At 45.5% G+C, this 15227-nt stretch overlaps 1 protein-coding gene across 3 annotated transcripts in view; it reads right to left on the bottom strand.

Moving 5' to 3' along the window:
* Nucleotides 1–3713: 3713 nt before the first annotated feature.
* The window catches only part of LOC143214177 (transcription factor hamlet), a 92575-nt gene continuing 81061 nt past the window's right edge, over nucleotides 3714–15227 (bottom strand). The window contains exons 6-8 of one of the 3 annotated variants that reach the window (XM_076434920.1): nucleotides 12248–12347; nucleotides 9225–9381; nucleotides 3714–9127 (exon numbers count right to left, since the gene is read on the bottom strand). In XM_076434920.1, the coding sequence (XP_076291035.1) occupies nucleotides 7145–9127; nucleotides 9225–9381; nucleotides 12248–12347 (2240 nt within the window). In that variant the 3' untranslated portion in view covers nucleotides 3714–7144. Of the gene's footprint in view, nucleotides 9143–9224; nucleotides 9382–12247; nucleotides 12348–15227 lie in introns of all 3 variants that reach the window. The other 2 variants (XM_076434902.1, XM_076434911.1) reach the window with 2 other exon arrangements.

Genomic DNA, 15227 nt, shown 5'->3' on the forward strand with positions numbered 1-15227 from the left:
GTAGATCTCTGTGCCGGACGATCACGGAAGCAGCCGGGTTTTCGAGTAACTGTGCATCGCGTTCGCGGTCCGATGCATCGGTGCGAGGCGAAGAGGAGAGCGAGGATGACGGCGGTCTCGTGTCGAAACCGAGGCGCAGATAAGCTCGTTTTAGCGCGAGATAGTTAATCTTCCGCTTAATCGGCTTGTTTATCTCGACGTGCTACAACCGGGAGAACGCTGGTAATGGACCGTCCGCGAGAGGAATCGGGCTTCTTCATATTCGAACCCGCGCGCCGCGCAATTTGTCCCTCGTTCCGCGATATTTCAATCGACCAGTCGAACGGGGGAGCTAGTCGAGATAAATCGACGTTTCTCGCGTCCGAGAAAATCGGCGCAGCTCGAGCGAACGGTCACGAACAGAAAAACCTTGAATAATCATCGGAGCGATCGCCGAGCTTCGTCAAGCAGTGAAAGTAATCTGAATTTCATCCTTTTGGCTTAACGAGCTCGACGGAGATTTCACGCAGACGCCGAGTTCACCGCTCCCGATCCAGCTCGTTTCAAGCGGACTCTTTTAGATCGCCGCTCGATCCTCGGAAGAAGAAATCGATCTCGGACACTCTTTCCCGCGCGGCGTCATTCGATCCGTGGAAAGCGAGTCGCGGGACACGGTCTTCCTGTCGATCGTAAACGAAATGAGAAGAATAAATCGACGGGCAGAACCGTTTCCACGAGGTGTACGAGTCCTGTAATGTTCCAAACAAAAAATCAGAAAACAGGAGAATGGTCATTCTGTCGCAATAAATTCTGTTGTGTTCTCTAATGAACAATTAATCGAAGAGGTGAAGCATCTAATGGTAACAACGAAGTAGAAGGTCGTACAAATAAAAACATTTGATGGATTTTGCAACAGAGAAGTTATAGATCGAGTTCTCCAGTCAAAAACTAAACCAGAAAGTAGAAAGAACGTAGAAGGTTCACGCGCAAATGAATAAATCGGGAGATAGAGAAAACAGATTCGAGTAGCAACAAAGTTGTATACCGTGTACAAAGCCTATTGTTCGCGCGTAAACAAATAAATCGGGAAGTAACAGGATCTTCGTACAACCTTCAACTTCGTTTCTGTTGTACGAAGATCCTGCGGCGTGCACGAATAGAAACAAGACGCTCAAGTAGCAACAAAGTCGGCGATCGTGTACGTCCCCCATTGTTCGCGAGTGATTAAATAAATCGAAAAGTAAAAGGATCCTCGGGCAGCAGGATCGAAGTTGGAGGTCACGAGTGCCATTGTTCTCTCGAGTAAAATCGAAAAGTAGATTTTCGAGCGGTAGCTCGCGCGAAAGTCGAAGGTCGCGGGTCCGAATGCTCTATTGTGTTCTCGAAAAGCTTGTCTCAATTACGATCTTCGCGAACGAGCCCGATCGAAACGCGGCGTTGTCGAACGTGTGTCTGCATGGTCGAGCAGTTGCATAGGCCGGCTTCGTTCCCGACGTTTTCTATTCCCGTAAGATAGACGAGGCTGGAGCGCCGATGCGTACAGCGTGTAGCAGCGGATTAGAGATCGGTGGGTGTGTTGCGCGGGTCGGATCGGATCGGATCGGGTGTGCGATCATGCGTTAAAATGAAAGGAGACGCGCGCGACGTGGCGAGATGAGAGACGAGAAAAACGTACCGGGTTTCTCGGCTCTCTGCTCTCGGTTCTCCTTCGACTCCTAAAAGGACAGCCGCATGCCATCGCGGAAACTACCGTGAGACTGATAGAATCATTAGCGCGGACGCTTGCTACCGTTTCTGAGCCATTCGCTGCTTCGACGAGGCTTCAAACATGCGTTTTGTTCAAAACCGAAAGTATCAGGTTGTTTCGTAGGCAAATGTTAAAGGTACGTGTCCATCCGAGAGTAAAACTATCGCGAGTTACTCTCCAGTGTCAAATTCGTCAAAGTGGACACGTATCTTTAGTTTTGATCAAAAAACACTATTATAGTTTGCAAGTTTATCAATGTCAGAAATCGGACATTTCGTGTGCAACAACCTGACAAGATTAACTCTCGCCCAACTCGACACCTCCCATTGAAATGACGTCGAAATAAAAGCTCGTCTTAAGATATGATGAACGCAGTTGGTATTGAGCTTTCTGTGCCGTGCAGACAGTGCCGTAACGAGGGTATGAAGCGCCTGTGGCAAGTGTCTAACTCGCGCCTCCCTGTAACCCAATAATGACAAAAAAATTAAAAATTTCAATACAACAAGTTAAATTTTACTAAATGCAATATATTAAATAGTATTACCCTCATCAAAATGTATACAATAATGTATTTGTCAAGGTATTTGTATGAATAAATAATCTATAACCTAAATAAGAACAAATTTTTATTCATATTCAATGACGACAAAATAAAAGAAATACAAAATAAAATTAAAATAATATAATAAAAACATAAAACAGTTCAGCATATTTTATAACGTAATTTTTCTCGTTTTTTCATTTGCAAACACATCTATTATATTCATCATAATTTAATGTTTTGGCAACATCTTTTTCAATTGATATTATAGACATGTTTGTTAATCGCTCTTGTCCAATAGAAGAACGAAGGTACGATTTTACAATCTTTAATTTGCTAAACGAACGTTTGCAGGAAGCTGTTGTTACAGGCATTGTTATGAAAATCCTTAATTCTATGTCGAGATTTGGATACGTGTTTTGTAATGAGAGTTCGTAATTTTTTTGCAAGATTTGAAAAGCGTCCAAGCGACCCTCGACCGGGTCGGTATTCTTTGTTTTGCGCCCCCAAACCCAGTTGCGCCCGTGGCGGGCGCCTCTTTCGCCACGCCCTCGTTACGGCACTGCGAACAGAAAGCGCTGGTGTCCTCACTTCCTCACTGTTGAAGCTTTCTACAAAACTAAAAACATTTACACTTTGCAATCGGAGCTATTTTAACTCGAAAATCACACGTTTCTTCGGGTTCCCCTTAGATCGTCGACAACCGATTTCACCGACACTGTTTTCGTCGACACTATGTTTTCATCGACACGGTCAAATCGTCGACAAATGTCTTCATCGATACGGTTTGACCGACACTATGTTTTCATCGACACGGTCAAATCGTAGACATATGTTTTCATCGACAGTCGTCTTTAGCGACGAGTTTGAGTTCATTCATTTTCGCTGACACAGAATTCGCGTATTTGCTAATGTAGATTAATCGTTATTATCATTGTAATGTTCTCAACGCATTTAGTTGCTTGTATAATAAATAAAAAAGAGAATTACAAAGCATTGTTATTTATATCAAAGTTTTTATTGCTACTTCATTAATCAGAATTTCTTCAAATAAACAAACTTTATTAATAGGTATACACAAATGAATAAGAAATCAAAATTTAATGTCAAACATAATTGTGTAAATACATATAAATATGTGAACAAACAGAACTAATGCTACGAGTGTACTAGACTACAACACATAAAAAAATTGTACAATAATTACACAAATATCAAGTAATGAGATTAAAGCGATATGAATAATGAACTCAAACCTGTCGTTAAACACGGACTGTCGATGAAAATATATGTCTACGATTTGACCGTGTCGATGAAAACATAGTGTCGACGAAAGTTACTGTCGGTCAAATCGTGTCGATGAAAACAGTGTCGGTGAAATGGGTTGTCGACGAACCAAGGGTAACTCCGTTTCTCTTCCGGCCTAGAATAATTCCATTCTGTATGATCTTTTTCATATTACGTATATGAAATTGATATAATACCTCATACAATACTTAAATGTATAGTAATTGATTAGATACCGACATGTGCTTAATTTCTGGACATCACACGTGAATAAATCGCAGTTGCAGGTGTTGCATTGTCGAAGCAGTGCACACAGTGCCCGCCGGAGCTTTCAACACTCCGCGAAACTGAGTAAAATTAATTTACAGCTCCGGGCATTGTGTGCGAATAAATCGCGGTGCAAAAGGTTAATTCGCAGTGTATTCGCAAGAAGTTCGAGCACGATCGCAGCAAAGACAAAAAGCCTGGGTATTGGTATAATCTTGAACGACAGTTGCAGGAAGAAATGAACCTTGGAAGGATGAATTTCGATCGCGCACTTTGTAGCAAGATGTATCGGTAATCAAGACGTAATGAAATCCGCCGGCGCAAAATGATTCGGCAAAAACCGGCGATCGATAACTATGACTATGACGGATTTTTCCACTTTCTAAACTCGAACGGCTGATCTCGAACAGCATGGAGTTTTGTAATTAGATAGACGGTTTTTGTCAAAGTCACGTTGCCAGTAATGTTCGTTCGCGCGTACAATCGTTGCCTCACCGTGATCGATCTGGAGATTCGATTACGCTGACTCTCGAGTGCATCTATTGTGCAGTTAGATAACACACACCGTGGCCCAGAATTTGAAATAGTTCGAAGACTCTCAGAGACTATTAATATTCAGCACAATGAGTCCTAAGTGGATTCAATAATTGACTATTGCTCGTATGTATTGCGGAGTGCGTGGGCGTGGGAGATCAATTGAATGAATCACAAATCATGTATACGTTCGGTATCCATTAATTAACCGAGACATTATAACAGCCAAGTAGATTGGCCATTATAACACTCGGTTTATGATCTCAGGATTGTTAACGTGTTGTAGTGTTACGGGATATTAAATTTATTAGGTATCATATACGTTCTGACGATTTTCAAATGAATTTCATAAACTCTCTGTTGCTGCCGCTGTTTATATTGAATTTTAAAAATTGCGGCGTTGGACAGCAAAGCATTGATGCAGCTCCATCTGCCGACGATTACAGAATCTCGTGAACTATCTCACCGACGAAGTATCTCGTCGGTGACTATGTTCGACTTATTTGTCGTCGAGACAGTAGTGACCTGTAAAGTAGGTATCGGTGAACGTAATAAACTTGTTAATAAAAATGAGATTATACTTTTTCGCAAGTATTTGTAGTTCTAGCTATTCCGACAATTAAGTATTTACACTCGAACGTTCTCTTTGCTTTGAAGAATTGCTTCGTTCATTAAAAGAATTCGCCATTATCAGTCCTGGAATTAATCTAGTTGCTGAAGTCTAAAAATTAGTGAATGATTTCCTATGAAAAAGTCTTCACAAGAATTGTCGTATAAAGAATCTGGAACCGCTGGTGCTGGTAGGATGTATGGTTAGACAACATTGAGCGAGTCGTTGTAGCTGGCCAGTAATCGTTATTGAAGTGTAATATTTTAATAGTAATCATAATGAAGTTACAGGATGTTTTTATACAATATGTATAGATAGAGCAATAGTATAACCGTTCTTACTTATCTCGAGCGACGTGATTACGCTTAGTCAATCTGTAAGTTTATTATCATCTATTAGTCAGAGAGAAGGAGGAGGAGAGATATGTAAAGAACACGTATCCGCAATAGTTTTAGGTGGAAAAACAGGTGAAGCCCTACGTCAACGCCGTTTACCGAAACGCTATTCGCAAAAATCGTTGTCGTGAAAGTGTGGTAACGAAAAACCGGAAAAAAGGAAAACTCACAACATTATACACGTAACACGCGTGTACGCGCCTGTACAGTGGTCTCTCGCGAACGTCTTCGTTTATTGCGTCCCTAAAAAACATTCGCGGGCAGATTGAACGTCGAGAAACAGGGATGGGGATGCACACGCAGGGTGATTCCCATCGAACTATCGGAGCCGAGTAATTTAACAACTATGCGTCCCGCATGAAGATTGGATCCACGAGACCGCATTTACATCCTCGTATAATTGTATATCTATAGTATGTATACTTATATATTAATAAAAATCACGAAGAACTTCCGTATCTCTCTCTCTCTGTCTCTTTACAAACGTTATATCACCTAGTGGAAATTTGTACACAGTTTTTTTCATACAACATTCCTCTCACTCTCTCTCTCTCTCTCTCTCTCCCTTAATTACACGCTTGTTCCGTGAGTTCGTCGTCGTCCTCGTCGCTTTGGCTTCGATCCAGAACACGCTAACTCTGCAACCGAGCTAGGATCCTTTCGTCCTGCACTCATCCTCGCGCATCGTTCCGACGATCTAGCCGCTCGCAAAACACGTCTGCGATCCGGAGATCGCTCCCCGGTTACGAATCTCCTTATTCTCGCGATTACATCGGCTTCCACGAATACCAACGATCGAGTTTTACAAACTCGAACTGTCCTCGCCGAGAATCTCACCGTGACTTCGTCGCAAATAAATAATACTACGGGGGTCCAGCTTATGCGATCCCATCGGTCGGATCGCGAAATGTCGCGATTATCAATTATGTGTGCGTGTAGAACGAAAACGAGCCTGTAGGAACTACGCTATGGAGCTGCTCCGGGCGATCGTCCGCGAAAAGCTACACTCCATCGATTTATGTGACCCTGACACAATTAGACTGCGCATTTTATGCAGAAATGTGTAGATCGAATTATGACAGAAATAGTACGAACATTTGAAGAATTTAGAAATTTATCTTGCTAAAAAATTGGCAGTCTAATAATTATCATAGCCTACCTAATCCAGATCTAGCCTACATCCACCTAGATCTAATTTAGATCAATGCAGGTTTAGGAGAATTCACGTTAACATTAAGGTCTCAGCTAGATTTAGGTGCAATCTGGATTAAGTTTCAAGTCTGACTCAATGTTCGCGTCGTAATAAATGGATCTGTCTAATACGTCAATAAAATTTAAGCGTTTAGAATCACTTTCCAAAAAGTCTCTTCATTTTGAAGGATCAAGGTCACCTAAACCGACGAGGATCGCCCTTCGCGCGAATTGCCCAGCTCTCCCGTTACGTGCGGTTCTGCTCGTCCAAGTGAACAAGCTTCTCGCCAATCTGTTCCGCGTTCGCGCAGCCGAGGTGCAAAAGAACAGAGATGTGGGACGTGAGAACGCATCCGATCCGAGGACACATGAACAATTGCCGCGAGATCGTTCACCGGTCTGTGACAGGTCGCTCCCGCGAGAGTGCCGACACTTCACTACGAGTAACTTCAAACACGATCGACGGAATCTAGCTACGGTTTTAAAAAAATGTTACATCGAGACGAACATCCTCTGTGAGAGTCTGAACTAAAAGGGCCATCGTCTGTGGTCCCTTAAACGGTGTCTCTCGTTCGACGCGAACGACCTAGGGGCTATGTGGAGATCTCGATCACCGGCTCGGCCGTGTTATTGTTCAGCAGCTCCTGCTTCTCCCTCAGTTTCAGATCGTACTGAGGAGGCGGAGTGATCTCTTTGGTCTCTACAGGGGACAATCCGTCAGTCTCATCCAGAGGAGACACGCCCTCCTCGCTGTCCTCGTCTTCGTCATACTCTGTCTCCATCTTGGACTCGTGTATCTCGTGCAGGCGACTCGGCAGATAAGCAGGATGATGTGGTAAACCATAACCAGCTTCCCCTCCGTAGGTCACCTTCCCCATGAATGAGCGAATCTCATCGAAATACGTATCCTCCCTTTCGTTCTCGTTGCTACTGCCGGGAGAGTCCGCGACGGATACAACACCGCTACCATCGTCAGCCTCGTGTTTCTTCAAGTGTCTGTCTAAATTAGTCTGCTGACCGAAACACCTCTCGCAGAGGGGACATTTGAATGGCCTCTGTTTGTCGTGGATGTTCCGCACGTGTCTCTGCAGGTTGCTGGAGATGCTGAAGGATCTCTCGCAGTACTTGCACTTGTACGGTTGCTCGCCAGTATGAGTACGCAGATGTCTGGTCAGGTTCGCTGACCTGGGGAACACCTTGCCGCAGAACTTGCAGGAGTATCGGTCCTTCATCTTACCGTGTGGATGGTGGTGGTGATGGTGGTGATGATGAGGAGCGATCACAGCCTCCTGGAACGGCTTCACGCCGGGGAACGGTCCCAGCGGCGGCCTGCCCAGCAAGTCGAATCCTCCCGCCCCAGGCCTAGCTCCGCTGAGCCCGTTCATGAGCGTTCCTAAAAAAGGTAGTCCCCGCGGAGGACCGAAGGGTGGCAGCGGTGGCAGCAATCTGGACTCTGGAGCACCGCCTCCAGGAGGCGGGGGACCACCTGGGAACCCGGGGAACCCACCAGCAGGTCCGCGATACATCGCCTCGAGGAACATGGGGTGTATAGGTCTGGGGTAAGCCATATGCGGGGGAGTGCTCGTTGGTGGTTGCTCGGCAGATAAACTTGTTCTTATGTGAGGACTGCTGCGTACGTCTTTGGGATCCATTTCCATCGGCGCGGAGGTCTCTTCCTCGTGCTTCGGAGGATCCGGAGGGGGCGGAGCCTCCACCATCGGCGCTGGTACTGGCGAGGGACTGTGACTTTTCCTCTCAGACGCGTTCGAGTTCGTCTCCTGCTTCTTCGTTTGGACTCTGAGATCCAGGGGCTGGTCCGTTGTCTCCTTATTCGCGGCAGATAACGCTAGATCAGAGTCCATCTTCTTCTCGGTTATTCTGCTGGCTGACTCTCGCTTTTTCGAAGGATCGTCGTCGCTGTCAGGAGTGGGTTGAACGGGTGGTCTGGCGGGAGAAGGCCTGAACGATGAGGTCGCCTCTTCCGCGGTCGATGGAGACACCTTGCTGTGTTGAGGAAGTACTCGGGGCGGTGTGAAGCGCTCCTTCTTCGGGCTGTCGCTTCTCTTTTCGGCTTCTTCGACTTTCGGCGGGAACAGAAGGGGAGTATTGAGGAAAGTGTATTGGCCCGGGTAGGGGCCCATCAGACTAGGTGGGTAGAAGGGTAGTCCGCCTGGCAGACCAACCGGAGGACGAGGGTAGACGAGGAAAGGGCTGCCAGCCGAGGTGGGTAATTGCGGCATGGTTCCCGGTGGGCCTGGCGGCGGCGTCGAGTCACAGAACCGCTTGTGCTTCGACAAGGAGGTGACCGTGCTGAACGACTGTCCGCATTTAACGCACTTGATCTGCATGCGACAGTCGGCGTGCATGCGCTTGTGCCGGCATAGGTTCGAGAACTGCGTGTACGCCTTGAAGCAGACCTCGCACTGGAACGGCTTCACGCTGCTGTGGATGTGAGTGTGCTGCTTCAGCCCGGAACTGGTCGCGAACGTTTTGCCGCACTCGGTGCACGCGTGACTCCTCGCGCCCACGTGGTGCGTCCGGATGTGGCGCTGGAGATTCGACGGATCCGTGAAGACCTGCGGATTGTCCGACTGTTAGCGAAACTTTGAAGATGTTACTCTGAGGGGGGGACGTGTAGGGTTTGCTCCGGACTGGGATGGATGTGAGGCTTACCTTCGGACAGTTCTCGCAAGGATAGTTGCGTTGCTCCCCGTGGACGATGGCACGGTGACGGACCAGCAACGGTCGCCAGGCGTACGCGCGAGGACAGCTGTCGCAGCGATGCTGTTCCGCAGGGTATCTGTGACAGGTCACCAGGTGCCCGTCCAATCTGCAAATCGTACTCATCAGACAACCAGCCGGCGCTCCGGGATCTTACGAGCTAGGATTAGGTCTCAAGGCTACGAGTTTAAGTCCGCGGGTCTTCGATGCCTATCCTCTAGGAGGATACAACAGCCAGCAGGGATAAACAGCGATGCAAGTGTAGAGAATCAAGTGTCACTTTTCCATTGCTATAATTCTGTTCTGATCATTGACTTGTTGTCAGTGTGTATAGACAGATTAATGAGCGAATAAAACAATGACCTTACTGCTCCACTATGAAAACTCCACAGAAAGATGTCTTTGAGCAACGTGAACGTACCCTAAGTGATCCAGATCGCTCTGTAAGAAGACGTTCGAGGATGTTACGAGCTAGGACCGTGGTTCTTTTGGTTGTTCTCCGAAGCAATCGCGAAGCTCTTCGGCGAGCAAGGGGTCTTCGGATGTAATCGATCCGCACCGGGGGCAGCGCACCGGCGAAGACTGCGCTCGGTGCAGTCGAGGATGATGACTAAGTGACTCCGGTAGCTCGGCGGCGGACAACCTCTCGCGTAATAACGGTCGTAGGAGGAAGGGGGTGGTCATCGGGGGCCGTTAGGTGCACACGAACGCTCCCCGGCCCGTTTTCCCCGTTCCCCGTTTCCCTTCAGAGAGAGGGGGAGGGTGTCGCGAGGCGATCGCACACGGGTTATGGTCACAGGATGTGCCATGGTGTGTGCCGGCATTGATTTTACACCCTCGAACACACGTGTCGCGTGAAACCTATTCGTGGTGAGATAGTAGGCTCACGGTGACGGTGCGCCGTGCCAGATGAGCTGCGGGCACGCGACGCCTTCGATGATGCATAAGGGGGTGGCTCGATGCAACCGAATGCGGATCTCGCGCGTACTTTATGCGCCACAACAGGTGACTCTGCCCTGCCCTGCTCTCTGTGTTCGCCAACCGAGCTGCACGGAAGCGGCTGGTGTTGCGGCTTGTCAGGGAACCGGGAAACTGATGCCGGAACCGAACGAAATGGATGGCCGAACTTCGAGCACCCGGGCCAACGGGGAATAAAAGTCGTCTCGGAAAACCTGGCCACTTGGTGGTCCACCGAGTGCAGATTCCCAACCGAATTCTTCGCCAATTTTGATTTCGTTAAATAAATTACTGTCCGAGTCTGCTGAGTGGACACAAAGTGTTAAACTGCAATGACTGGATCCTTTATTTTATTTAAAACTACTGAAAGAAAGGAAAAAGCTTCTCCCTGGACTTTCAATTTTTATTTCGTTAAATAAATTACTGACCGAGGCTGCCAGGTGGGCACAAAGTGTTCAATTTCGACGAGTGGATTCTTGATTTTATTTGAAACTACTGAAGAAAGAAAGAAGCTTCTACCTGGCTCGCATGTCTGGCAATTAATGCAGAAATTGTCCCTGATCTGGACTTTTAATTTTGATTTCGTTAAATAAATTACTGTTCGAGGCTGCTGAGTGGGCAGTATTAAACTACGTGTTAAACTGCAATGGCTGGGTTATTGATTTTATTTCAAACTCCTGAAGAAAGGAAGAAGCTTCCACCTGGCCGAAGGCGAAGCGCGGTTCAATTTTCTGGCTGATCAAGCGAAGGTGAAGTGTTTATTTTCGGGAGATACCGCCCTGGCAGGCAATTAAAGCAACACGTGCTCCGATTTTTCGAATCGTGGGAAGGAATCGCTAGTACCGGGCGACTTCCATATGGCAGTTAGATCGGACGAGTATTTGACTTTTTGTTTAATGGCGCGGTGCAAACAGCACCGACCCCTGAAAAAGCCATCGTAGCTACCCCTCGAAATAGTTCGCGTGCTTCGAACCCCTCTGTATTTTCGTATAGAGCGCAACTAACGCTCAGATTTCGAGAGGATAACCAATCGTTCCAGTATTTTGTCGAATGATGAATAATTTACCGGGGAACCAAGAATACGTGAGTATCGTGAGACTCTTAGAAGGTTGAACAATGTATTTTGCGAACATGAAAAATGTCGAAGCATGAATCTCGTTGCGAGAACATAACGTCGATACGTGGCTTGTCGTTTTAGGAGGCAATTCCCGACGATCTGATCCGAAGAGCGGACAAGCTATGAATCCTTCATGAGTCGGACCGTGTATCTTCTAATCGACGACGAGTAATCCTCGGCTAATGAAGCGGACGTAATTACAAAGCTGTTTCGCGTCGATACGAACGTACGAATGAATAATCCAATTCTTTTTATCTTTTAGATAAGGCATGAATTTTATCTCATCAAATTAACCCTGCTGCGTTCATTCGTGTTTTATAGTATTTTCTGACCTAGTCAAGTCTTCATTTTGTTAACGAGCATAAGTAAACAGCGGATTTGATGCATTTACGACAAAAATGAGTAGGCGTAATTTAAAACAGTTGAAACATTAAAAGAATTTTAAAACACTGTTATGTTCTTTTCAACCTTTTATCCATATTGACAAAGAAAATTCACTCCACAGTTTGCTATAATTCAGGTAACACATTTTTATTTTGCATAAAGATCCGCTGTCTAAGCATAAGATTAGTATTGCTAATGCGTCTGCTTCGTTTTTTAAAGAATGACAAGTTTGAATTGATTAAAATTTTTCACAGCGTTTAGAAATTTATCCAATTATTTCCTACAAAGGAGTCTCCATAATTCCAGCAATTTCAAAATGAAAAATATGAAACCAGTAATTGTATCAGAGCACAGTTAAGTTTAGTATTAAGTATACAGTTCTTCTATTATAAGTATACACCTGAGTCAAGAACCACAGCAGGGTTGATTCCAATTAACAATCGTGCAGCATCGGCAAGTTTGGAATCGGTGGTTGGCAAGGGGAATAAGGTGGTTTTTTCATGTGAAATGTACTCACAGTTCGATGTCCTGGAACGGCTTGTCGCAGACAGTGCACCTGGTCTCGCCCTCCTCGTCGTCCTCTTTATCCTCGTCGATGGTTCCACTGTGCTGCGAGGCTGCAAGCACAAAGAAGAAAAGGTTGTTGAAACAACGTCGTCCACGGCCGAGAGACAGGGTGGAAGTCGTAATTCCGTTCCAGTTTGTGACGGGCTGCGGCTCTATAAATTACACCCCCGTGAACGATGATACGTGACCCGTCGCGGTGCGGGCGAATTACGTGATCGAGAACTGAAAGGCGGGGGCCGGCGGGGAGTGGCGTGACAAGTGGACGCCGGGATTGTTCCTGAATTATTAAATCAAAACGGCACTATCGTTGCATCTGCGCCGCGAAGAGCCTAGCCCTATCTGTGAGCCTTCGCAGTCCTGCAATTCTACCCCCGAGGAAATGCTCGCGAAATCTCTCGCGAAATCGATGCTCACAATTAATTCGAAGTTGTTCGACGTGTATCGATGTATGCAGGCGTATGGTAAGGTCTCTGCGCTTGGCGGTGGAATGCAGAAATATAGTTCGGAGGATGACACTGACACTAGCTTCTCCACCCGCTAATCGGTCACGATGCTGCAACGACCGAAGACAATAGACACAATGATGCACTGGTTCGGCCGACGCACGTTGTCCGCGAGGGAAAACGCGAACGGGGGTGTCCGGGACCGCTCTCTATTGGTAAAAGCTGAATACGAGCCCGGCCAATCGCAGGTGAGCCTTCAGGTTGCCCCCTGCGGCCTCTCTTTACCCCCGGCGGACCGAAGCAACGGCAGGTAAAATCAGGAGCCGTGAACGAGACGGTGCATAATTTTGATCGTCCACGATCCTCCAACGAGGAGCGACCGTTTTTCGAATGTTTTATATATTTCGTCGAGAACGGACAACACTTAACCCTTTCCTTGTTGTATATAGAAACTTCATTAACCGGTTTAGAGCGGGCAAGAAATAGTGCAGGTGTTGTTACGTACTAGATGTAATTGTGGCGTTAGCAATGGGTAGACAAAATAAAAATTGTTTGGATCAATTACAAGGAGCAGAGAATATTAGATCATTGCCCGACTTCTTGTTGCATTTCAATGCGAAATCAGGTACGAACACTTTTGCACTAACATATGAAAATGTTCATTTGTTAAATGCATACATCCCCCCAGTCTGATAACTAGACTGCGGATCTTTATGCAAAATACAAAATTTCTACATCAATTGCAACGAACAGGGGCCACCTAGAAACTTTGTTCTTCTTCTAATTATCTTATACAGTTCAGACTAATACACTGATGTCCTTAAATCTTTTTAATGTGTTCACTATTTTAAATTGTACGTACCTATTTTTGTTATAAATGCATAAATCCCGCAGTCTGATAACTAGACTGCGGATCTTTATGCAAAATACAACATTTCTATATCAATTGCAAAGAACAGGGGCTACCTAGAAACTTTGTTCTTCTTCTAATTATCTTATACAGTTCAGACTAATACACTGATGTCCTTAAATCTTTTTAATATGTTCACTATTTTAAATTGTACGCACCTATTTTTGTTATAAATGCATAAAATCCGCAGTGTACCGATAACAAATATAATCCGAATCAAACCAGTTAAAACAGTTTCCCAGCTAGTTGCGATTGAAAATGGACAGGTGTCGACGAATTTGTAATTATATCGCGAAACGAGAGACCGGTCGAGATAGATAGAGTATTAGACCGGCGATTGGCATGATCGAAACGACAGCACCCGTCTTCCAACGGTTATTTAAATCTGCCGCTACACTTGTCCCGACCATATGGTCGGACGATGGCCCCCAACGGACCTTCATGGGAACCGGGCACAGCCCCTACGCCACCAACTACGCCCCAAGCCATGAACCAACCCCCTGTAGAACGTTAATCGTTCCTCCATCCACGACTAATTTGAAGCGGCACGCCGTGAATTTAAACAATAAAGGATGCGGTCGGCCTCGTGATCCGCTAAACGGGGTCAGCTAACCAGACCTCGAAAGAGGACTACAAATAAATAGAAGAAAGCCCGTTGACAGAGGAATAGAAGAAGCATCGATCAGTTCAAATACCGATTCTAATACCGGTTCGAAAAAACAAAATTGCAAATATGAAAATGTAGGCAGAATTCTGAAGCGCTCTAACGATATTCCACACATACACGTTCACTTTGAGGTGTGGTACTCGACTGTTTATTTTGTCTTTCGTCCAATTCCGTCGGCGCGGCAGTCTGAACAACACTGTTCGTCTTACGGCCGCCGTCAGAGTTGGGCAGGAATTAATTACATGAGTAATTAATTACATCTTCAATTACAATTACATGTAACTGTAATTGTAATTGCAATTACTTTCGCTCAACCAGTAATTGTAATTGCGGACCACAATTACAATTACTGGTTCAGCGAAAGTAATTGCAATTCCAATTACAATTACATGTAATTGTAATTGTATTTCTGCAATTCCAATTCCAATGACATGTAATTGTAACTGTAATTGTTAGTAGCAGTTACAAGTAATTGTGGCTGGTAGCTGCAATTACTTGTAAGTCTTGTAACTGCTACTAACAATTACAGTTACAATTACATGTAATTGGAATTGGAATTGCAATTACTTTCGCTCAACCGGTAATTGTAATTGCGGACCACAATTACAATTACAGTGATTCGTCAAGTAATTGCAATTCCAATTACAATTACATGTAATTGTAATTGTATTTCTGCAATTCCAAATTACAGTAATTGGCAAGTAATTGTAACTGTAATTGAAATTACATTTTGCCCAACTCTGGCCGCCGTACACAAACATACACCCGTGGACACTTAGAATATCTCGGTGTTCGGGTGTGTGTAATGAGAAACGCCTTACATTAGTCTATACCGCGTTAACTTATTACCTACACTAACGAGCATAACTGATTCAACACACTTTAAATCAGAATAACTTTTTTATGAATG

The sequence above is a fragment of the Lasioglossum baleicum genome, chromosome 1 (assembly GCF_051020765.1).
Source record: "Lasioglossum baleicum chromosome 1, iyLasBale1, whole genome shotgun sequence".
In the NCBI taxonomy this organism is placed as follows: Eukaryota; Metazoa; Arthropoda; class Insecta; order Hymenoptera; family Halictidae; genus Lasioglossum; species Lasioglossum baleicum.